The sequence below is a fragment of the Chamaea fasciata genome, unplaced genomic scaffold (genome assembly GCF_029207755.1).
Source record: "Chamaea fasciata isolate MVZ Bird 193981 ecotype frontalis unplaced genomic scaffold, bChaFas1.0.hap1 SCAF_3, whole genome shotgun sequence".
In the NCBI taxonomy this organism is placed as follows: domain Eukaryota; kingdom Metazoa; phylum Chordata; class Aves; order Passeriformes; family Sylviidae; genus Chamaea; species Chamaea fasciata.
This window is the reverse complement of record NW_027094088.1, coordinates 49,540,784-49,565,974: the sequence shown is the minus strand read 5'-3', so window position 1 is coordinate 49,565,974 and position 25,191 is coordinate 49,540,784. Positions and strand designations below refer to the sequence as shown.

General features: G+C 37.6%; 1 protein-coding gene across 4 annotated transcripts in view; it reads right to left on the bottom strand.

The window, feature by feature from the left end:
• The window catches only part of PDE7B (phosphodiesterase 7B), a 169,605-nt gene that overhangs the window by 91,625 nt on the left and 52,789 nt on the right, over positions 1-25,191 (bottom strand). For 2 of the 4 annotated variants that reach the window (XM_066178916.1, XM_066178914.1), the window contains one exon: positions 24,027-24,093. In XM_066178916.1, the coding sequence (XP_066035013.1) occupies positions 24,027-24,093 (67 nt within the window). The remainder of the gene's footprint in view (positions 1-24,026; positions 24,094-25,191) is intronic. The other 2 variants (XM_066178917.1, XM_066178915.1) reach the window with 1 other exon arrangement.

The following is a 25,191-nucleotide window of genomic DNA, read 5'->3' as shown; positions in this document are numbered from 1 at the left end:
AATTTGCTTTACAGAAATGTCAGATTTTTTAACTTAGAAGTTAGAAGTTAAAACCAAATGTCCACTAAGAGAATTTAAATTTTTGCAGGAAATAACTTCTGAGAAAATATTTTTTTCCCTTTTGATGTAGTGAGTATTCTGTTGAGATAAACTCAAAAAATTGCAATATAATAAGAGGTCCTATAACCTGGTATTTGAATAACATTTGACCTGGTATTTGAATAAGATTTGAATAAACATGTTAGAATATTAAAGCCTAAATAAATTAACAAAGCAATAGTGAAGGAAAATTACCAGAAAAGGTCAGAATGTAATGCTGGTTGTTTTCCTAACAAGATGAGAAACAAAGAGCAGCCTTTCCCTCATAGAAAAAAATGCTAATAATTTCTTTTTTAGAAAAATATTAAAATACTGCCTTTTCTAAGGCAGTACGAATCAACTGAAAAAACCCAAACCCAGTTTGCTATTTTATTGAACAGTTTGTCTATGAAAGTATGGGGAAGCCAGAGCAAGCACTGGACAATGTGAATGCAAGGATGAGGATGGCTTTGAGGGAAGAGCTCAGAGGCTTGCAGAGGAAGACCTGATAGCATCCCTGTAGCACTCAAATACCTTTGAGTATTTACCAATATCTTGAGTATCAGTATATTGAGTATCTTTACCAGTAGTGGTAAAACCCCTGCTTTGGTGGCTCTGTAGCTGATGTCCTTTCCTGTGGCTGGGAATAACGTACTGTGATAGAGGAATTGGCATAAATTTCCCTGTTGAAGCAAGATTAAACAATGAAGGAGAAAATTCATGGTAAAAGAGAATCATAGAATAATTTGGATTGGAAGGGACCTCTAAAGGTCATCTAGTTCAAAGCTTCTGCAATGAGGAGGAACATCTTCCACTAGATCAGGTTGCTCAGAGGCCTGTCCAGGCCAGCCTTGAATGATTCCAGAGGTGGGGCATTCACCATCGCTCTGGTCATACACACCTGCAACTATATACACCTTCAGTGACTGGTAGGTAATTGCATTTTAATTAAAAAAAAAAAAAAAGTAACAGACATTTATTAAGCAGATGATGGTTTTCAAGATAAGATGAAAAATATTAAGCTCATAGTTTATATATTTAAATATTAAAGGTAAGTAGTACTTTTATTTAACATGTACATCAACTTTAGGTTATTTTTGTCATTTCACTGCAGCATAGAACCAAGTATAACTTTCCTAATAGCTTTTTTCTTCTTTAATACTAAGCACTATATTTCATTGTGTATGTGGGAGTACAAATAATTTGAATTAGATAATGTGATAAGAGATGTCTGTGTTATTGGAGCCTTATTTTGCTAGATGTCATACAGACAGGTCGTAATTATCATTTAAAGGTCACTGTAAGAAACAGGAAGGCTTTCACAACACCAACTAGTTTACATAGCCTTCTACTCTGAATCACTGTATCAGAGAGTCTGTCTTCCCTTTGACTCAAAGAGGAACCATGGGAAAAGACTAGACAATTTAACCAGCCAAGTTTTGTGCTTATATTTGGGTAAGCTAATTGTACTCTAAATTATAGTAATGGACAGTGGAATAGCATTTGAGACAGACCAACTGTCCTAAATTGTAACATTTGCTGTTTAAACATTGTGTAGTAGAATTTGGCAGACATCCAAACAGCCAAACTTTCCTTCTTTTTGTTTTGATATTCAAAGTGTTCCATTGCTTTAAAAATAAATAAATATTGGTGTTGTCTGTGCACACTAGTTTTTGCTGAGATCAGAAGTAGGATAAGAATGGTGCAGAAGGCACTTCCAGGGAAGAGAATCTCATGAGAAAATTTTGATCTCAGGTTTTTTTGCCTAAATTCCAAGATACTAAACTAAATTGAAACATTCTGAATTTGATTTTTTTTTATATAAAACACACTCACTAAAGCTTTTGAGGTTTGCCTGTTATCTACTAAATGTATCAGCAGTATTCCTTGAAAAGCTGAAGCTTGAGAAAAGAGTCATGGTAATGGCTGTGTGAATATCTGTAAAGTAGCACGATAACCGAAACACTTTTGTTTTCAGCAGTTCTCAAAATATCTATTCTTATTTCAAGAGTTCCACTGTATTGGTGGCATTTTGTCACTTCCCCTCTCCTACATATTGTCCTTACGGGAAAATAAAGGAAAAAAAGAGCTGTACTTTTGTAATGGTCTTTCATCTCTACAGATGTCACGTGAAGACTATCCAAATGATCTGTCACAAATTACACATATCCTTAAAAAGTAATTTACTTCTTTTCAGAACAGATACAAATTCAACTCTCTGGTCTGTCACAATTCCTGTGTGATACTAAGAAATCAGTTTTAATCACTTTGGCTAAACTCTGGAGTTCCTCCTCCTTCTATGGTTGGCAAGTGAGACAACTGAGAGCTAGGATGAGATCTAGAGCCTATTTCTTGTTTGTCTCTTGCTTCCTGGTTTCTCTGTGAAGTCCAGGGATGTAAGTTGAAAAAGGACCATGCTGAACTGGATAATGGTGGTTGATAAGGAAATCAGAACTAAGTTCTTTGTAGCATCTGTCGCACTGTATATGTGTAATTATTATATTTTGATAATATGGGAATAGTGTTAGCTTTTTTCAAAGAAAGAAAGTAATGTTAGGAATAATGAACCTTTACAGGTTATTACAGTGTACCTTTACAGTACACTGTAATAACAGAGGCCTTGCTCCTCTTTCTAAACGCATTTATTTTGAAGAATCTGCCTCAAACATAGTTGTATACATAAAGTTTAACAGTTGTACTTGATGATCTGAAAGGTCTTTTCTAATCTAAATGATTCTGTGGTTCTGTGAACCTGGACTATCAAGATTTATAGCTATCTAGTCACCCTCAGGGCACAAGTGCAATTGGCAAGACAGTACAAATAACAAATGCATGTTGAAATGTGGCACTGTTAGCCAGGTTCAGATATGGTGGTGTTTTTCCCAGAGAGTCGAGTGGGAGTTTATCACTTTGCAATGTCTATGAGTCACGCCAGGTAGCGCTGGCAGCTCTGCGTGACCTTGCAGAGTGCTGTGTCCCCAGCTAACCTGAGCGTCTCGATGTGAAGGACACATGAGAAGCCTGTCCCTGGGCAGGGAGGGAGCACTTGCAACCACTCCTGAAGCCCTCAGCAGGCACAACGTTCAAATAGTGTTACTGTTGTCTTGCCAGCCCAGTTCTGGTTGGGGAGTTTTGTTGACAGGTGTCATGCATCTTCAGTTGCTTTTATTATGAATAATATTTTAAAGGGGGTTTTTTGTTGCTCAGAATAATTTGATTATTTGTGTTGTCCTGCCAACAACACCTGGGCTACTAGGTGAGGGTATAGTTGCTAACTACAGTAACATCTGTAAGCTCTGCTGTTCACCCATGACTGAAGCGTGACTAGTACTGAAGAGGGTTGAATATAAATGCTATTTGTATCTATGGAACTTGAACAGACTGTGATCAAAAATTTAAAATATTTAAATAAAAAAATTAAAAATATCTCTGACCATTTTGCTCAGAGAACTGGGATAAAGACTCAGTCTAAGAATCATCTATCATTGTCACAAGTAACAAAGGCCACAGTTACTTTATCCCCTTTATGGTTTGTGAGCAGTCATTTCCCTGAATTTAACCCAGGGAGGACTGCTTACCTAATTCATCTTTTGTTTCAGTCCTGTCCTGAATGGTGGATCAGCTGAAGGGCTGCAGCTGGCAGGCACAGCCCTCACGTGCATCCTGGCCCAAGCTGGGCAAAGCTAGACACTGAGAGGTTTTGGAGGTGAGACGTGCTCAGAAATTTCCCTGCCTGGCCTACCACCAGCACTGCGTGCTGCAGGACTGAAATCAGCTGCAACAAATGCTTGCCTTCTCACCTAAATACCAAAAAAGTGCTACTGCTGTTGAGATGAGCCGATTTGCTCTACACAGTAAGTGGAATTCCTGTGTGTGATTTCTCGGTTCCAGATGTGTGTGGCCTTGGGCGGGAAGAAAATCTTCCCATATCATCTGAAAGTAACAGTGACTTGTTTATGAGAAGAGCATAGACTTTGGAAAGTTGTTATTCTGAATTATCTGTAAGCAGTTCTCACGCATTTCTTTCACGTGTGCCATTTTCCGCATTTTTTTTTGTTAAATTTTGCTAAGAATTTACATCAAACTCCTCCAATTGTACTACATTAAAAAGCATTTAAATGTATGAAATTCCTTTTCATTATGAATCCATAGATTGTAAAACCTAGAAACTGGTTTCCAAGGAGATCGCTGATTTGGATGTCCCGATTCCAGACAATCTAGTTAGAAGCATCTAATATTAATTGATTTTCAGGAACTAGTTAATAAGTATCTTTTCACTAAAAGGGTGTTTCTTTAACATATTGCATGTTGGTATCATAAAAACATAGCCTGAGGTTTTAAGTCATGATGGAAAAGATATAATAACTGAGGAAAAGGTATCATCATTCCTTAAAGAGCCAAATTGCCTTTTTAGATATGTGATATCATGTTTCTGGGCTGGACTAATTCCTCCCATGTCATGAAATATTATCTGCATTCTCAGAGCATGTCCAATGTAGTGATTTTTCTCTATTATACCATGTAAAATGCCTTTTACATACACATTGTAGTACCTTGCATTTTCTTAGAACTGCACAATGAGCAGTGTATATTTTCTAGAAAACCTGTGTATTCCCTCTAATGCCCATGCCTGTGGAGTAGGCACGTGTGTAGACACAGCAGGGCAAGCTAACACTCCCACTCCCACACATGCACTTGTAGAATTTAGAGTAAAATTTAGGGACATTTAGAATTAAAAACAGAAATATCGGGCAATGTGAGACTCCCTCTCTACACGTGTAGCTGCATTACCTGTTGATCATTGTTAAAAATTAAGGTTGGACACGAGTTGCAATCAAGTGCTTTAAAATTCCCTTAATTATTCTGTAAGCAGAACTGACTGTTGTTAAATGTGTCATGAACTGGATGTCTGATTTGTCATTTATGTGAGTCCTCTCAAAGTCTCACTACCCTCTTTTATTTCTATTCCTCCTCACAGAGGAGGAAACTCTGTAATTAGTCATCCTTGGGTCCTTTCTAGTTAACCAACAGAAACAGCTTATTTGATTCTTATGAGGTATTTACATTGCCATACTTTATTTTCAGAGATGAGAAGAGCTGTCAAAATGCCTGTGTCTTTCTGTTGACTGACACAGGCATTTTGACAGATGAAAACATTCTTACTGTGGACATATAAAGGTAAAAAAGAGGTAAGGAGAAAGCACACTGCTCCCCTGGCCATTCATTGTGCTCTCTGTAAAGAGAATTTCACCGCCCTCAGTATTGTGCAGTAACAATTCCTTCTTTAGAGCTGAGATCCCCAGTCTGTACTCTTTAAGCCAGACCTTTCTGTGCCTTATTGTCTCCTGCTTTCTTTCTTTTTCCAAGGTGAAACTCCTTCTTGAGCAGTAATTTAATAGAGTGAGAGAAGATCACTAAAGATTTCAGAACCAGGAGTTTCTTTATAATAAAGTTCCATAACTTATTTACAAGTTTCTTTTGTATGTTCGATCTATGCATAAAGCATGACTGAACAAGCCTAGGAAAGATATAAATCTTGATATTTTGGCTCAGTACCAGTCTCTTACAAACTTATCCTCACTTCACTCATCCAAAACAATCTAGAACTTCAGCCAGGGTTATCTATTTCTATATTCAGCCTATGATGGAAAAAGAGCTTACAAATATTAGCAACTATACCATAATTATGAAACAATGAAATGAAATTAAATACCTCCAAATAACTCCAGTAGATTTTAATTATTTTTCCCCTAAATAAACATGTGGAATTAAAACAAATCCCATTTAGACAGGCCATGTTTTAGGGGACAGTTAATGACAGAAACAGTAATTACAGGAAAGACTACCTCAAAGAGCCCGAGTTCCACATCAGTAACAAGCTGTTACTGATGAACCAAGAAGATAAGACTACCTTTATGGACAAACGGGAAAGGGTCTAAAAACAGATATTCCTGTTAACAATAGGAAAATATCTGGAGAAAAGCCAAAATCTCGTTTATTTGTGCAGCCCTTAGGGAGGAAAGTATAATGTATGGTTGCCATGTTAGAAATATGAGAAAGCAAATTAGTAACTGAGAGGCTGTTCAAACAGAAATCTATCTTAAAAGGTAGTGTGTATGATTCCTAGGTTTGTATGTGATGAGGCTTTTGTAATGTTTATGTGGATGGTTTGAGAATGTTTATAGAGACACACAAAAGTGGGGTTTAGCATATGGAAGAGAGAGAGCAGGGTAGGGAATCTGATTTCCTGTTGCATAATTGAGCAAAGCTTGGAAGGAGAAGAGGTATATCAATTTTCTGGTGGTAGGAGATGAGAAGAAGGCTGCTGGAATCTGCAGCTGGCCTGAGCCAGAGGAATTGCTTTGTTTGTTATAACCTCGCAAGCTTCCATGTGTTTGCTTCCCTGGGGGCAGGAGCCAAAACCTGTTGTGATGTGATAGTCCTTGACTTCCTGGAAGCAGCAGATAGCCCACCAGATGACAAATAGCCTCAGCACACTGGGGTGGCCGAAACACTCACCTCCTACAGTCTCCTGTCAGTCAATGGGTGGTGTGATAAAAACTTCACTACAATTCTAGGGAAATATTGGGACTGCTGGGACTCAACACTAACACAATTTTTGGAGAGGGATGAACAGTCGAGCAGCTGTAGAGCAGAAACACAGATGAGAGTTTGGTGAGGACAGAAGTAGCAGACTGCCTAGGTCTTGTGACAGCCCACAGTGAACTGAAAGTGGCAAATTCAGGCACAATTAATAATGAACCTCACAAGTACATCAGCTGGAATTTTTGCTGCCTTGTAGAATGAAAGAGGCTAATATGTAGAGAGAACCTGATGGTGATGGAAGGTATTCACTACAGCTGCTCTCTGTTGGCTGGAGCTAGAACTAGACACCCACAGGCACGGGAAGGTGTATGTGTTCCTTGCTTTTGTCAACTGATAACTTCCTGGACTTCTGAATTAGGAGGGTCTTAAGTTTTTACCTCACCATAAAATGAAATGCCAAGAGCATCAGGTCTGTAATTTAACAATAATCATGAAGCCAGTAAGTGTAGCTTTGTTTAAGTAAGACCTGGTTAGGTAACCTCTCTTAAAAGTAAATGAAAAGGAAAGATTAAAGTGGGTTCAGCAGCAAACGATTATCTTTGACCACATGTTATCAACGAGATGGCCTTATGCCTTTAAGCCTAAGTTAATTATGGTTTTTTCCAACAATATCCAATTACATGACGAATAACCTTGGCATCTAAGGCAGGAACCTCTGATATGCGTCACTTCTTACCTCAAGAAGACTGTTTATCAGAGTTATCAGTGCTGGCTGCTGAAAAATCAGCCTGCTATTGTTACATTCCCATTCAGAGCACGCTGTCTTCCAAAACATCCGAGCAGACCTGACAGACTGACGGCTAGGAGTGCTTTGACACACTCCACCAGAGGGAACTCCTGGGGGGAATAAGCCAACTGCATTCATTGCACTTCCTTCTTTGTAGTGTGTGGTAACATAGCTAGGGAATCCAGGGGAAGTCTGTTCTGTGAGAGACAAAGCAGCAAATACATGTAGGAAATATTCCGGTCATATTTCTGCTTTGCACTTATTTTACTCCAGGTTCTTGTTAGGGCAGTGGTTGCAAATTACAAGGACAGAAATATCTGGCACGATGGAAAAAAAGGCTTTTATATACAGGGATCACTCCGCAATCGTTCCACATAGAGAGAAGCATTCAATTTCTGACTAGCCTTAGACCCTTGCTTATGGGAATAAGCAACAAAGACTGAAAAACATTATTAGAACAACAAGTGTTACCAAGAAAATGCTTCCCAAGAATAGATTAGAAGGTGATGTAGTTTGTACAGTAACATCTTGTAGTGTCTTAGAATAAGAAGAGTCACTATAAATTGGAAAAAGAAGGCATGAACTTCATTACAGAATTGTTTGGGATGCTCATTAATAGAAATGGCTATTTGATATATATTATTTATTTATCAATTTAGCTATATGATGCTCTATTTAACCTGGGATTTGCACTTAATATATATGTCCTGTTTGAATCTTAGGTTAATGCTTTAGAAACATCTGCTGTCCCAAAGAAAAATTGTCTTCCCAGTTGTTTGCCAGAAAAAAATAAGCTTTTGACTCACAGCTAATAAAACTTTTGTTAATAATTAAAGAACGTTGATGATTAGAAGCAGCCTACAGCTGCTATACACGTATATTACAGATGAGATCTATCACTCTTTGTTTCTTAGTGAATGTGAAAACATGGCATAGGTCATCAAGATGTCCCAGACTAGATCCAAAAAATGTTCCTGAACTGGAATTTTGGAATTTCAAATCGGATTTTGTGCTTATATCCAAGGATAAGACCCTGAAAACAAATTTCACTTTTGTTTGACATTGAAAATGCTTCAACACTCTGCCTGATGCAAATTTCTTGCTTTGCTTTCTTGCTTTCTAACTTTAAAATCCTGTTGGTGCCTGAAAGATTTGAGTGAGAGCTTACTCAAAAGAACCTCAGATTGAGGCAGAGCTTAGAACCACTGCTGCTTTCCATCCTGTTTGCATCCAGATTTTTTTTTTTTTCTCCAGAAAAGAAACACTTTTTCTGGAGTTCCCTTGGGTTCACTCCAGTTGCTGTTCTCAGTACCTGCCAGGTACAGCTCATCACAAGCTCTAGCAGTGACCACTGCAAAATAGGACCAAGAAGAAAATAGATGCCTTTTCTTTATATAAAAATAAAACTGAGCGTGGAATTTATATATCAGCTTAGCATTTATAAGGGTTATCCATAAACTGGGGGAGCAGGTTAAATTTCACTGTCTGCCAGGGAGAAGGCTTCTTCCACAATCTGTAGCAGCTCCTAGCCGAACACATTGCCTGCAGCATTAGGTGTACTGAGCAGGAACAGCCTGTCTATGCAGTAAAGAATTCAAGGGTAGCTGTGTATGTGTGTACAAGAGTGAAATGGGTTTGTAGTGTAATGCTTATGACATGTGCCTAGGATGAGGGAGAATGGAAGTCTTGTCTGAACTTCATAGTCTTCTTCTTGGAGTTTATTACATGACTTCCTTGGGGGACATCTAGTCTGGAGACCACAGTTTAGGAGTGCTTCTTCAGTAGTGTGTGATTTTAACTGGAGCAGAGTAAGCTGTAATTTTAAAATTTAATTCATTTTTTGCTTTTAAAGTCAGCCTTTTTTATTTAAGAGGTTTTTTTTAATTTCAGATTTAAAGTAGCTTTACAGTAACTCTCTATGGTAAAAAAAATTGGTCAGGTGCTTGTGAGCCAAATGAAATGACTGAGAGTCCTCAAGTGAACAGGGACTGTTCGCAATGAATTTGTTCGTATTATTTCTCTAACTGGCTGATAAGCTGTATAGAGATGCTTTCGAAGTCCCACTGGGACTGGAGTGACTATTTCAATATTTAATAACTTTAAAAGACTGAACCTGCAGTTTTCCTGTTCCAGTGTTGCTGCTTTATTTCGTGGATACATATTTGAGTTCCACATTTGAATCAACATTTGCACTTCTGAGGCAGACTCAGGCTCAAATTGCTGTGATGCTTTGCGTCGGAAAAATTACAAATAACTTGCCACAAAGTCTTGCATTACACACCAGCCAACACTTTAGGGTAGCTTTATAATGACAAGGAGAATATAGACAAAGGGCTGTTCTACCAAGAAAGATGTATTCATTCTGGTGGTCTGGCTTCAGAAACTTGATTAAAGACAGATTCTTTGTTCGTTTGTTTATTTTTGTGATCGTCAAAGGGTAACTGGCAAGTGTTTGTGCACCAGCACTCTTGGGAGAAAACAGCCTGGAACGTGGGAGCAGGTGTTGCATTGGCCAACTTGAAACAGAGGGAAGATGACTAAAACCTTCCTTCATTCTCATCTCTTGCCAAATTAAATCCAATTTAGAGCAATGTGTTGCTACACATTGCACCAACCATTAAAGAGGATAAAACTCCTGACTTATTTATTTTAAAACTGAAGGAGTCCTGTTTTACAGTACCATAACAACTGCTCTTACAAAAGAGATGCCACAGGATCAGTGAGCAAAGGATGTTAAGAGCAGAATTTTATGTCTTTTCAAGCAGACAGTTCCTCCATGAGCAGGAGGACACAAACTGCACAACAGCACCGATCTACAGGTGACATAGGCACTACATCAAATCCATCCCTCCTGTTACATCATCCATTTCACTGTGTTAATCCAACTCATCTTCCTTTTTGTCAGATAAGTTTACTATCACAAAGCTGAGTCACTAGAGATTGTCCTTTTTAGCTCTAAGTGAACAGCTCAATAAGGAAACATGGCAGAAACTGAAATGTTGTCTACAAATTATTTTTATCAAAAAATTCCTGAATTCCACTGGAATTTTTTTTCTATTTGTCAGAGTGGTTTAGTGCTAATTTTCTTCCACAAATGAAATTTCAGTTTTCATCTGTAAGTACTGGATTCACAGATGCTAGAGGAATTCCTCAGGTGAACCTTAACATGTCTGTCTCTTTATCCCATTTTCTTCTGTGACTAGGGTTACTCAGCCAAGCTGAACCTGCTGTGAGCTGTCACCAGGGACTCCAGTCATATGCTGGAGTAACTCAAGGAGACAGTGATGCACCTCCCACATAAAAGACTGAAGCACACAGACCTTTAACCACCCAGCATTTTAAACGTCTAATAAACTTTTCTGAATCTAAAGCTTGTTACCAGCCAAAGGATTTCACTAAAAGCTATTGAATTTAGGTCTTGAGTTTTCTTCTGAAATGTAAATGTAAGATCTAATTTCAGGAAGATGATTTTTGTCAAACATTTCTGATGAAATTCTTCTTCCAGCCAGCTTAGGTGTACACTTGCTATCAAAAGCAGGCCAGTTATTTAGTGGAAAAGAAGTGGGCATAATGACAGCAAAAATAACTGAATGAAGGGCCCTGCCTATGTGAACATGTACCTCTGGTGTAGCTCCCACCAAGGGAGTTAAATATGTCCATAATATGAGATCCTGCATCACATCTTGTTACTCTCAAGGCAGCTTCAGCAAGAATATGAAAAACAGATGGACAAAGGTGCTAGTAGTTTAGTTATTCCTGCAGATGATCTTTCCATTTCAAGGAAGATGATTTCTATCCAGGACAGTGTTAGAGGGATTTAGGCTGTTTTGCAGAGGGAGGGCTTGAGGCTGCACAGCTGCCAGCCTAAAACCTTTCTAGATCTACTACTGGAAATTCACTTAAAATTAAACACCAGCAACACCCTCCCCCAACAAAGATTAGCAACAAAAAATATCAAGTAAGAAATGTTTAGGATGAAGAGAGAATTGTGGTGCTTCTGATTAAAATCAAAATCAAACTCTCCCATCCCATTCTAGGATTTCAGAAAGCTTTCCAGCAAACATCTGCCTCCAGTTTCCTCCTTGTTTATTCAGTCATCAGTTATCAAGAGACTTTTTGTTTTGTCTCAAAGAGCTGCACAATTTGAAGCAACTGTGGTATCTAAGATGGTTCTGGCTAAACCAAACACAGATTCCTCCATGGCACAGAGAAACTGGTTTGGATTAAAATAAAAATATCCAAAACCAACAGAATTTTCTCTGTAAACTGTTCTGAGGGCTATTATAATGTCATTTTTCCCTGTGAAACAAATAATACACAGACTTCAAAAGGCCTGAGTCTTGTTCTCAAACAACAGAAAATAAGTAAGATTTGACATCATGATTTATGATGCTTCCATTCTTTTTTTTTTAAGAAAAGTGAAATATGCTAATAATTAAATTAATACAAATTTGGATTCTTCTGGCTTCTTTAGTATTACGACATGCACTTGCCTCGAGAGCCCTCTAGGACAAATGTACAATGGCAGCAGTTGCACTTGTGTCTTTAAGGTGGGAGCTTCCTGGATGTATTATTACCTGTGATAAACCAGTGGATTAAAGTCTGTTGTTACAGTCCCTGCTGATAACAAGAAATTATAATGAGGCATCTACCATTCATCCTCCCTTTCCAGCAGAACTCTGTCAGTGACTGCCATTGTTGTTACATCGTGTAGCTGCTAGCTGAGGACTTGGATAATTTTTGCTACCCCTTAACTTATATTCGCATCTTCACAACTCCTTCCACAGGAGAAGTTCCATGGTGATTTTAATTGAATATTTACACAATGGCTGAGTGTATTGGCAACTCGATTTGAGGTTTACAAAACAAAGCCAAACAATACCAGTTTAATAATGAATTTTCTGTATTGCAGATACTGCCCCAAGTTTGTAAATATAATACTTCGGACAGCAATAGTTAAGGAAATAAGGTTCCATTAGAAAATCTTCACAGGGCTGTTAGAGCTGAGGGAAGTAAAACTTCTGTCACTTTTTTAGACAACAGCCTTTCTCTTAACAAATGCCTGTCTCAACCATCAAAGTTCCAGAGCGTTCTGGGACTTGACAGGCATGTACCTTAACTATAAATTTGTCTTCCTACTTTTGTAGAAACCTGAAATATAGTTCATGGGGTGGAAATGCACAAGCTTCTTTTTAAGAGTATGTTCATACATTGTTTATTAACAAAAGCAATAATAGGACAAATCTATCTATCCATCTATCATCTATCTATCTATCTATCTATCTATCTATCTATCTATCTATCTATCTATCTATCTATCTATCTCTATGGGCTAACTTTACATATTGTTATCTGTCTGAAAAGACACTGAAAGTAACTGTCCCTTGTTCTGTCAGCAGGATAATATGCTTCTTGATATGATCATGTTATACATTTCTGCTGTCAGTTTATAGCACTGTTTTCAGATGGAGAAGTCAATTCTAGTGCACTAATCCTTGCTTTCTTTTAAGTCTACTAATAAAGTGAATGATCCCTGTATTTCTGAGTCCTTTCATTAGCACTCTGTTATAAAACAAAATACTCAATTATAATTTGTCCTATATAGGCATGAATAAAATGTGATGATCTCATTATTGTATGTCAATAAACAAAACTCTGCAATATGAATAATTCCTTTGAATTAAGTGTCAAATTAAATTTGCTCTGTATTAATCTATAAGATCAGTGTGAAAAGGTGATCTAGACTTAAAAATCATTTAGCCTTATGTTTCATAAAGGACAAACTTCTCATTGGACTAAATCATATTTGCCATTCCCCGTAAACCTGGCCTCATGTGAGCGTATAAGACAAATATGTGATAAAGTTGTAGGCTGCATGCACTAATTGATGGCTTGTGTACTCGAAGTAGGCAAATGATAAACACACGCTTACAACCCATTATAAATAATGAATTATATACATCCTAAACATCCTCAGTTGAATCTTAACTGAGTTGAATGGTCCTGAAGGTAATTTGTGACTACAGAAGTCTGCATGGTAGAGCAACAGTTGGGTCGAAATCCCAGTGGGTGTTGACTCTCAGGCAAGGTTCAGAGAAGCAGGAGCACAAGAAGAGCAAATTGGCTCAGTTAAACAGCTGCAGTGGAGGCTCCCAGGTCTGCACTGTGTATACTTTGGAGGATTTTTTTGGACTACGTCTAATCTATGTCCATGGATTAGATGTCTAGTAGCAGCTAGAATGCACTAGAAGTGCTCCCAGAGGACAGGGCTTGCTCTATCACATGTGAAAGTTGTCCAATTTGTCTATTCTGAGACTGCTTCGTAAGACAAACCAGAATTTGCACTATGTCGGGATAGGATCTCAAGAACACACTCCTGAGATGATCTAAATCACTAATGTGTACACTTTCTTTACAAAAATGAGCTATAGAGTACCCTCCGTAAAAAATTTACTGTGGATTAATATTCATGATGTTATGAAAATCAAAACCATATTTGACACATTAATGGCAGGATTTAGTCTTCATATCTAAAGGTTTCACGATACAGTCGAATTTTCTTCCCACGGGACAATGTGCTGGATCCCTTAAGCATTTGAAAAATCTTTTGTCATGTTTTCAATTTACTTTATTCAACTCAAATTCAGGAGCTATTCAGATGTCAGAAAAGGTCCTGCAGCTATGTCAAAGGGAGAGAGAGAGAGAGAGAAAAGAAGACTTCACGAAAGCAGTGAGGAAAAGAATTCAGTTAATAAAAACAATTTTCCACAAATACTTTTCTATAAATATGCTGAAAACTTGAGATTTGATTTTATGCTCAAAAAAAAAAAATATCTTGCAGATGAGGTTGATCAGCCTATTTTTCTGCTATTCCCTCAACTTTAAACCTGAGAGCTTTGAACGCCATGAAAAACAGTATCTCTGCTCCAGGAGTAAGATTATTCTCCTCCAACCACTCACATCCACACTTCAGTTTCTTGAGGAGTCAATGGGGAGAGTAGGACTCCTCTGACCAGTTTTAGACATCTGTCTTGCAATGATCTAAGTCTGAATGAAGTACCTCTTTCTTGTTCTTTTCTGCTACAAAAGGGATGATTAGATGATGGCTGTAGACTTAAATTTTTTTTACAGATGTTTACAGACATTCTGCTAGATTAATTGCATCCCAGCTGTCTTCAGCAGTATTTCCTCTGCAGAGCAAGAATGCTCTGTGAGGGAATTCCAGTAGGAGAACTCTCTGAACTTTTCTGTAAGAAATACATTAATTTCTTTACATAGCCAGCTGCGATTCAGAAATTCTGTTTCTTGCTGCTAAATGGTATTTCCATCATTTACTACCAATATTCCCACTCCATGATTTCATAAGCCCAGAGCCTCAAGTGTTTGGATCAGATCAGTGCTTGAGCATGCTCAATGCTGGACATTGTGACTGACCCTTGCATGCAAATTTATTTCAATCTACTCATTTTTTAGCTCCAGTGAGAATATGTAAATACATGCCTAAGTAGTTTGATGATCAACAGATGATCTAAGCAAACAATTTAATGCTTTAAGAAGTATGAGATGTACAAGGAGACAACAGATTATAATTAGAAATGATATTTTAATATTAAAAAAAATTTTAAAGGAAAAGGTAGCTAAAGCCATCAAGAAAAACTAGTTACCCAGCTAACCAGGCAAAAGAACAGCGGGGTTTTGATTTGGTAGCTCTGTTTTTTATACTAGAGGTGAAAAAAATTCCTGCAAAGATTACACTTCCAATTCTCAGTAAGAATGTTAAAATTATTACCAACATTTCAGAACAGCAAAAATCTTTACGTCCAGAATACGACACATCCTTATAATACAAAGCAGAGAAGAATATAGGAAAATACCGTCTTAACCTGAGAAGTTTATGAGCATGTACAGCCAGGAACTGAGTGCTTGAAAGCCCAGGAATTTCATGGCTTTCTCAGACATAAATCACTCTTACTAAGGGTAGCTACACAATAATCTGTAGTACATTGCAGAGACTGTGAAATTCCAAGGTATCACCATGTAATAATTAAAGAAGCAAAGAATAATTCCTAGAGATGAGCTCAAACCACAAATTATAAATCTGAATCTTTTAATTCTAATTTTGAAAAGTTTAGCTCTGGAGATTTCATTATATGTATGCTATCATGAAGGGATGGCTGATGTAAAACTGTGAATAAGTGTTTTCTTCTTCAATTTGGTCCCCAATTTGGAGTTCCTTTCCCCCCTCCCCATCTTTTGAGAGAAGATTATTATAGCAGTATGGTTAGTCACAGCAATTTTCTGTACAGCAAGTACTTTGGCTGAGCATAACCCACTCATAACACTTCGGACAAAGAAGATGGGAAACTACGTGAATGCAGTCCGTGTTTGGGCATGAGGTTAGGCATGAGGAAAAATTAAACTGTGAGGATGCAGAGTGAATAGGCACTTGAAATCTATTTTCCAGCAGGGGATCAGCAATAACTCATGTGACAAATACCATGAAACAACATATGAGATCATCTTAAGTAAATCAATCAAGCCACTGTTCCTCTGCTTTTCTAAGAAGTGCTTAGTTAAAAAAAAACAACACGTAAAAGGAAATGTCTGTGAAACAAAATACAGGATTCTTCTCATCTGATATATATGTGCTCCCCCAGATGTGGGGGGCTACTTCTTATCCTCCTGGAGGCATAGCCAGCATCTGTCCTTGTGCAGGGTCAATAGATGGAACAGAGTGCACTTAATCCTAACCTGTGTTGTCTTTATTTTGGTAGATAAGAAAAAAGTGAATGCTGTGAGGTTTAACTATCTTAATATGATGAAAGTTCAGAATTAAAAGGTTAACCTCTCACTAGATTATTATTATATAGATGGGCAGCAGAATGCAACCCTTCTGTTTGCAACATGCTTTGGATAAAAATGGAGACACTTGGCTTTGCTGTCTGCTAGAATTTACAAGTATTTGTAGCCATGCTTTGAGTGCACCTTCTGGAGAGGACTTGGAAATCTGTAGCTTTTTCCTAAATTCTCAAACAAGTCAAAAAACATTTCTGATAGAAAGAGAAGCTGAAGAGTCAGGGGGTTGGGGTATTTCTAGTTGCGGGACTGGAGGGTTTTTATCATCACCTCTTGAGGTTTTGAATCTCAGTTGGATCTCCTGGTCCAAATGAATGGCTTCTGCAGACATGGGCAACACTGCAACACTCTTCTCCAGAAAGCTGTCATGCTGTGCTTACATTATATAGATGCTGCCAAATCCTCATTACTGCGTTCTCTACAAGTGCCCTGACGCTCCCATCTCTTACCTGTACCAGATTCAGACATAGGATAAAACTATATATGATTCAAGGTAGTGTTTATGTGATAGAAAACCAAGAACCCTAAATTAAATTTAGAAAAGTGTTTTATATGCATGTTAAAAAGGACAAGGCCAGTTTTTGTCTCCTTCAGCACTCTTCTGAAAGGTAGAATACTGCAAGAGAAGTAGTTTCAGTCTGACTTGATTTACAGGACAGGATAGAACAGGATAAACAGGTGGTCACTGTCACTCAACTACCAGCCTATATAATTACCTAAAATAGTAATTAGATCAAAATTACTTGAGTAATAAGATGTTATTAGAGAACTTCTCTTTAAAATATTCTTAGGGCATCAGAAATTTGAATTTTTCATTTTATTTTTTTTATAATTTCATACCCAAATTAATCAAATAGTCATGAAAGTAAAATCTGGATTTGATATTTACATTCTTTGCGGTTTTGGGCAAAAATCCTATCATAGTAGAGACAAAGAGTTCCTACTTATTTAGCCTGAAACTGTAACATGGTGATGAAGTGGCACAACAATGGTGTGCGTACACCATAAAGTCCTTGACAAAGGAGTTGCTGCTGTGTCCTCGTGCCTGCTGAGTTTCCACTTTCTGCCCCCAAGCAACACTCCCATGTAGGCAGCCTGGCATCTCAGCCTTCCACATCAGGCATGGGGTGACAGCCCAAGCCTTTAGTCTGCTCTGTACCACCATGGCCAACAAGTTGTGGGCACTCTCGGAGAAGACAGGTGAGAATTAGAAAGTGTTGCATTTCACTCAGCCCAGGGAGAAGGTCTTAATTGACAATAAAGCAACAAGCCTCTATTTCAGTGCTGGTAAAGACACAGGGAATCCACTTTTTAAAATTCATTTACAAGCATAGTTGCAATATCAGGAGTTAAGTCTTATTTTTAAATTTAATTGCTATTCTAGAGGAAAAAGGGAAAAGTGTTAGAAGTGATTTGAAAATCACTACTCAATTGGGAAGAAGAACTACAGTTCCTTAAGTCCCATCTATACAATGCTGTTCTCATCAAAATAAATTGTTGGTAGACAGTTGCAGTTGGAATATGAAATATAAGTGAAAAACTTGAAGCATTGACTTTTATGTTAAAATTTGAATTTGTCTACATCAACAGGATATCAAAAGGAGACACAGTGTTTATCTTTCTGTATGCATTCCCACCATTTCTTTATACATGGAAAAAACCTGCTTCTCTTCATTCTGTGTTGCAAGCTGCTCGTGAAATGGAAGCCTATCTTTTTGTAGCAGACAGCTTAAGCCTCTCCCTTCTGACAGCTATGAAATTCTGAGTAATCCTGATGGGCAGTGTAGCAACGAGCATGGATGTCTTGCTAGTCAGTGTAGATTTTAGGCCATTTCCCCATAAATATGTTGATTATTTTTTACAAAAATTAATTCATGTATTTATTTGCATCTTATTTGCACAGATAGTCTGCATGAGGTCAAATGGAGGTGTAAGTCTTCGAGTGACTGGTATAAAAATAGTCCATATATTTGGCTATTTAGAACACCATTGCTCATGCATGACTATCAGTTGCAGCAGAAGTTTTGCGTGTGCAAGAGATATAGGGTCACATTTCAAATGATGTCAGCGAGGGCTCCAGGAAAGGCTCACAAGCTCTTCACCAGTGCAGAATCATTTTGACTAGGTGCCTCATTTCTCTTTCCCCCTTTGCTGCAGGGCAAGTTGACACATTTAATTACCCTTCAGTATTTTTACCCATTAAGTTATTTGGTTATTTACCTGATCAAGTTTGGCAAAGTAAGTTAGATTCTTTTTCTACCACAAGTGAAGGTGCTTTCAATGGTTATATAAGGCAGGGATCAGCCAGCCAGAGCCTTGCCAGTACCCCTCTCTCCTGGCTTTCAACACAGTTGTTATTCCAGTAATGTCTCTCTCTCTCTTAAGCTGTGGCTGCCAACTCTGTTCAAATGTGTGGTGGTTTCCTGCAGTGGGCAAAGAGCCACCAAGACTGAAGCTGAATCCACGAAACTAATTTCATGGCTAAATGCCGATTCCTTTACCCATAACTCTTCATAGGCAATAAATGGTGGAAGTATGCCAAAAAGAACTTTTTAGGGGGGATGAGGGAGGTAGACACATGAGGGAGGTAGACACCTCTCTGTGCTAGAATATGAAAAAGTTTGTTGCCTTAAAGCAACAAAGTTATGCACCAGTAGTCTGGAGAATTAAAAAAAAAAAAGGTGGCCCTACCTCAATTTTTTTTTAAAAAAATGTTGTTGTTGATTAATTTTAAATGGCTGTTTGTGAGGAAAATACTTTTATTCCAAGCAAGGATTCGTCTGTCTGCTTTTGCAAGGTTTAAGACTGCACCGAATGGGAAAAAAACTCAGCCATGTCATTCCTGTCTGCATGGAATTTACAGTAATGAAAAGAAAGCACCTCAGCTTTTTGCCATGGGGTGTCTGGAAGGCTTGTGTTTTCATCTTACAAACCAGCTCCTTAAGGAGGGCAATTCACATTTCCCCTGGAAGAATTTCTGCAGACAGCAGAGTTGGCCAACAAGAGATGTGACCTCTTCAAAATCTGCCCAGCATTTCATTAAGGAGTAAAGACTAAATCTGGTGGTGAAAGACAGCTTGCTGGAGTAACAAACTAAATAATTTGCTCTTATCATCCATCCACTGTACTTCATTATCATCAATAGGTTGAACAGATTAAAACAAAAGGGATAATTTACTTTGTATGTGTTGTTTGTTTGTATGTGCCTATTTTCTACACAGCATATAAGGATAACTGTATCTATTCCATATAAACAGGTAATTATTTATATAACCAAAATTGCATACATATATATATATATATGTATATATAATTGAAGTTTCTCTTCTAGTTGGCAGACCTTTTTGCTTCTGTGCTAGTCCTGGAGCCAGCTATGGGAGCTTATTTTTTCCAGGACAAATTCTTAAAACTCAGTCGAGTTTACTGAGTTAACTTTGTTAACTGAGCTAGTTACGGAAGTGAGAACCGGTTAAGTTGCCTTAACTTTGGACTCTAGCAAGCTCATATGCAATCCTTCCCAGCAGAGTTAATTAGCTTAGGCATCCAACCAGCAATTTTCACAGCAAACTAACCCAATTATCTCTGCATGATATGATACTCTGTCATGTCTGAGCCCAGAATATATCTGTCTGCATATGGGAAAAATTAACCTCAGGTTGTGCCATTGAAAATAGCAGTGGGTGCTCTAGGGAGAGGGATAGTTCCCTTCTGCCTTTCATAATATGAATCTCTAGACTGATAACTACATAGTGAGTACATATAATCTCAACTTTTGTGCTAACTATAATTTTTTTAGTCAAAATCATTTAAAGTAAAGAGCATGAAGAGCCCAGGGTTCTAACTTCCAGAATGTGGCATAAAGCATAATTTTTTTGACATCCTGTTCAGCATTATCAGACAATTTTTTCACGGCCAAGTGCCCTCACTAACTTGATAACAGTTCCAATTTAAGCAGAACATTTCAGATTTTCTTCCTTGCCCTGGAAGTGCTGATGATCTGACATTATCTCCCGACAGACTTGGAGATTCAAGGGAAACCTCTGATAACACACTTATATTGACAGTGTGATATTTTCATTACTTGTTTTACTGTAGAACTTTAGCTTCTCATTTGTACGTATAAATTTATTATTTTCATCCCTCAGAAATGAGGAAGCATTTATCTTCCCATTTTTTTGAAGGACAATATATGTGCAGGGCTTAAAGTCTTATCCAATGCCATACTCAAGAAAGCTGTGATATATTTAAGATCTGAACACTTCACGTCTTCAAAAGGCTAAGGTGGGCCACTGATCAACTTTCTTCTGTGACAGTTACCAAAGTTGTGTTACTTTAATTGATGTAATATATTGTCCTAGTTTTGACTGGGATGGAGTAAATTTTATTCTTTGTAACTTTTACAGTACTGTGTTTTTAATTAAGGATGAGAAAGTTGTTGATAACACACTGACGTTATAGTTTCTGTTCAGTAGAGCTTGCTCTAAGTCAAGGACTTTTTCGTTTCCTTTACTCTCACTGTGAGCAGGTGCACTGAACTTGCCAAAGGGATATTCCATACCATACAGCATCATGATCAGGAAATAAACTTGTGTTTCTCTGTGTGTGTTGCGTTCATTGTCTGGGAGCTGCTGATCACTTTGGTCAGCAGGTGGTGAGCACTTGTATTGTGCATCACTTGTTTCTCTTGGGTTTTATTCCTCTCTCTCTCTCTTTCTTTAATGCTATTATTATTGTTGGTTTATTATTATTATAATATTTTATTTTGTTTCTATTATTCAACTGTTCCGGTCTCAACCCACAAGTTTTACTTTTTTCTGATTCAGCTCCCACTGCAGGGGGGAAGTGAATGAGTGGCTGCATGTTGCTTAGTTTCCAGCTGGGATTAAATCATGACAACAGATAAAAGTGTATGGAGACAGGCACAACATAAAAAATAAGAGGGAGAACACAACTTTAGATAATTGCACTAACACTAGTCATATTATGGTCAAAGCACATAGCTATTATCCTTTATATCCTCAGGAAACACTGCTACGTGACCATTTAATTTTGTTATTTTTTACACTTGAATTATAAATATCCATCACTCTGATGCTGAAAGAGGAGGCATTAAGCTGATTCTATGCTCTTAATCTCAGGCTGAGTGATATCTAGCCAGTGCCTTGAAAAGTTACCTACTTTCACTCTAGGAATTGTAAGCATTTTGGCATTTTTTAACTTATTATTTACAGATTTCTAGTGGGATTTTTAATGTATTATGTACTGTTTTCGAGTGGGAAGACAGGTTTTTTACTGCAAACCCCTCTTTCTCAACCTTTATAGGAAAAGAACTTCATACACATAATCTGCATTGCCTCAAGGAATGTGGACTCAGTGGCAAGCCTGGCATTACTTCTAAAAAACTTTAAATTTGAAGCTAGCCCAGAACCAGTAGTATAAAGCAGATACCGACATTTTCTGACAAAAACAGCTACTACCATTTTAGAGTACACCTCAATAATGTGTAGTTTCAAGTATGGATGCGTTTTGCATCAAAGGACCCTGAAGAAATACAGTCAGTACTCCAGGCTCCCATGTTTCTTTTCTTACTAGAGTCATTATCCTCTTGCAGTTGCTGGGACTTGCCCTCTAGATTTCTGTCTAGAGCACTGGTGTCACTGTTACATTAAATGACAGCATGACAGTTTCAGCATATTTCAAAGACAGAGCAGCCAAGAAAGATGTCCCTTTCTGAAGGCACGCTGTGCTTTGTTCACTGGTTACACCCACAGACATTAATCATGTCATCTTTGCATTGATCAGTGACAAACTGTGTTACATTCTCTTGGAAATTCAATTCCTTTGTAAAATATGAGACTGGGCACTGCATGACACATTCAACACAAAGTCTTAGGCCTTTTTGGCTGTACAATTTCTGGTTTCTGTTCCTCCCTACAAGTTCAGTATGAAACGAGTGGTGTCCAGAATGGACACGCTCTGGCTTTGCAACACTACCAGAACCACACAGATTTCTGCAATAAATTCAGACAATGGAACTTGTCTTCAGTAATCACTCTCAGAGAAACCATAGTTTCTGCTGTGTTTGTACTTGTTGGTTTCTTCTTCCCACACCTCTTAGAGAGCCAGTTATGGAGTATACAAATTTTGCTTAGAATAGTTTCAGTTCTGTACATGATTTGGAATACCTTGGCGTGAAATGAAAAATTCTGTATCATATATGACACTGCAGTCCTTAATTTGTTAGCAACACTGAAAAATAACAATAGAAGGCAAAATATTTTTTAATACAAGAGACATAACCTCTGAGAATCAGTTACACCTTTGGCATGTGCTCTTGGAGTCATTTTTACATTCCTAGCAGTTTCCTTACGCAGCACAGCATATGTTCTCATTCTGGTATGTATATATACTGCAAGACATAGATGAGAACATGTGTAATGGAAACAAGATCTTGTTCTTCTCACTTCTCCTAAAGAATTGTTTGCACTAAGAGGGATGTCAAACTCCCAATTTTAGACTGACTTGTTCTAAAAATGCCAAATGAAATGATGAACCAACCCATGCAGAACAGGCTTTTTTGTTCTCCTCTCTCCCGTTGCCCATTCTTCCCCCTAATGCATAAAAACATTTGCATGGATATAACTTCCTTAGAACTAGAGTATTAGGAACTCAATTGTATTTACACTGTGGATTATAATTGGCATGATAAAGGATCACAAGTGTATCTTTTTTTGTCAGCTTGTTCCATTAAGGACTTCTAACCATGGATCATTGATGTAACAGATCATTATGGCCCATTGTGTCAGTTCATCTGTTGGGATCTGTGCACTACAAGCATGACAGATTTCCTCTGCAGCAATTATAGTCTGTTGTGACAATAGGATTTAATGAATATAAACAACAAACCACATAATCTGTTATTACAGAGCACAGCTATGCACCCAGATGGGAATTAAGTTCCTAAATGTTGCCAGTTGCAGTTTTAAAAATTGTGGCTATTTCAATCTTCATGTTATTAGATGCAATGCTCTAATTTACAGTTTATATTTATCTCTTCCCTGGCAGGTCAAAGGTCTTCAGAATTTAAGGCTTAATCCTGCAAGTGTTCTGTGATTTCATTTTTTTCTGAGTAAACATAATCTCTTAGACTTTTAGACACTTACTCCCCGTCTTTCACTGTGATAGTAGCCAGGTTATAAATGTCTCAGTACTAGCATTGTAGACTAAACAAGCAGCCACAATGAAACTGGTCACAGAAATTAATGAAACATAGCAGAATATTTTTGTATTGTTTCTAAAGAATAGGCACTTCTACTTAATATTTTTTTACAAAGCTATACCAGTACAAACATGTAAAATCACATTGTCTGAAATTTCCCTCACTGATGCAGCTGTGCAGCTGAAGGTCTGCTCTAGAGACTTTTGATACATGCTTGTGGAATTAATACTGTCTTTAGAAGTACCGATTTTCAGCTTTTTAATATGAGTTCTGGATTTCAGCTTATCAGAGCTTCCAGTAACAGTGTTGGTACTGCTATATTTTCATCTATGCACATGGACACTTCTGGAATATATGTACTTTGTTTAAATAATTGAAAGTTCATTGTAAAGAATATATTCATGAGGACTACATGTGAGGAGCTATGTAAATGCCATTGTGTATCATCATGGTCGCTATAATATACTTTTAAGAAACAAATCCAAATTAAACATGTATCCATATCCACACACTTGAATAAAAAAGGGAAGAGATTCTTACCCTTACCTAGCATGCGAACACATTTGGCATTCTGGTCAGGACTATCAAATGAGATTTCTCCGCACCTCTGGGGAAAAAAAAGAGATATATTTCATTAAAGACTCTGTGATAGTACCCCCATCCTCATCCTCTGATACCTCTCTTTATGTTTTGGAACTAGAGATGTTCAAGACACATTGTAAAAAAGTCAAAATGAAAGTCTTTGGAAGTAGCCAAAGTTTAAGAAAAAAATGGTTGTTTCAAATGTGCCAGAATGGGTCAACACTGTACTCCAGGGTGTTCACCGTAGAGAGCTCAAGGTAATGTCTTACTGTCTTTGGATGTGTCTTAAGCTGACTGATGTCTGTCCCTGTCATTGAGGATGATTGTCTCCCTGTATATTCCCAGTCAAGGAACATCGTTAGAGTTGAGATCAGAATACAGAAGTGTCAGGTTGTTTTCAAACACAAGATATAATTTTTGAGTTTATGCAGACAGACCTGTTGGTTTAGCTGCCAGGAAAAAAACATAATTGGTGTGGCTCATGGTTCTGATCCAGCTTCAATTAAAGACAATCAGTGGACAGATCCTACTAACTTCAGTAGTGGTTTCTTCAGGTGCTACATAAAAGATTCAGTTTCATATCACTACACTCAAAGCTCATGTGAGTGGTTTAAGGACAGTCTTTCTGTTTTTTCTAGGTAAAAGTGGTCTAGGTATTTTCCAGGTAAAAGTGGTCTATCCTTCCTTATGGTTTTGGTATCCATGACCAAATGGGCATAAAAGCAGAGTGAGTAAAGTTTGTAAAAATAAATAAGAGCTGTTCATTTCCCTTCCTCTTTCTTACTTTCTCTTATTTACTTTCTCCTTTTCGGCACCTATGGTGAGGTTGTTAGAACTGTTTTTTTGTTTGCTTGTTTGTTTGTTTTGTGGGGTTTTTTTAAAATTAATGAAGGCGACATTGCAACAAATATTAAAACCTACAAATCAGGTAAGTAAAAACCTCAGAGCATCAAAGAAGATGAAACAGAGCAGCAGTTTCATAAATGAACACATTTGGAACTCACTATTGTTAAAAATTTTTCACCTCCCTCACACTGAAATAAATACAAATAAACAAACAGAAGTCCCACACAGAGTCTTTTCATGTATCAGTACATCTAAAAAGAGCAAACAGATGCTTGTA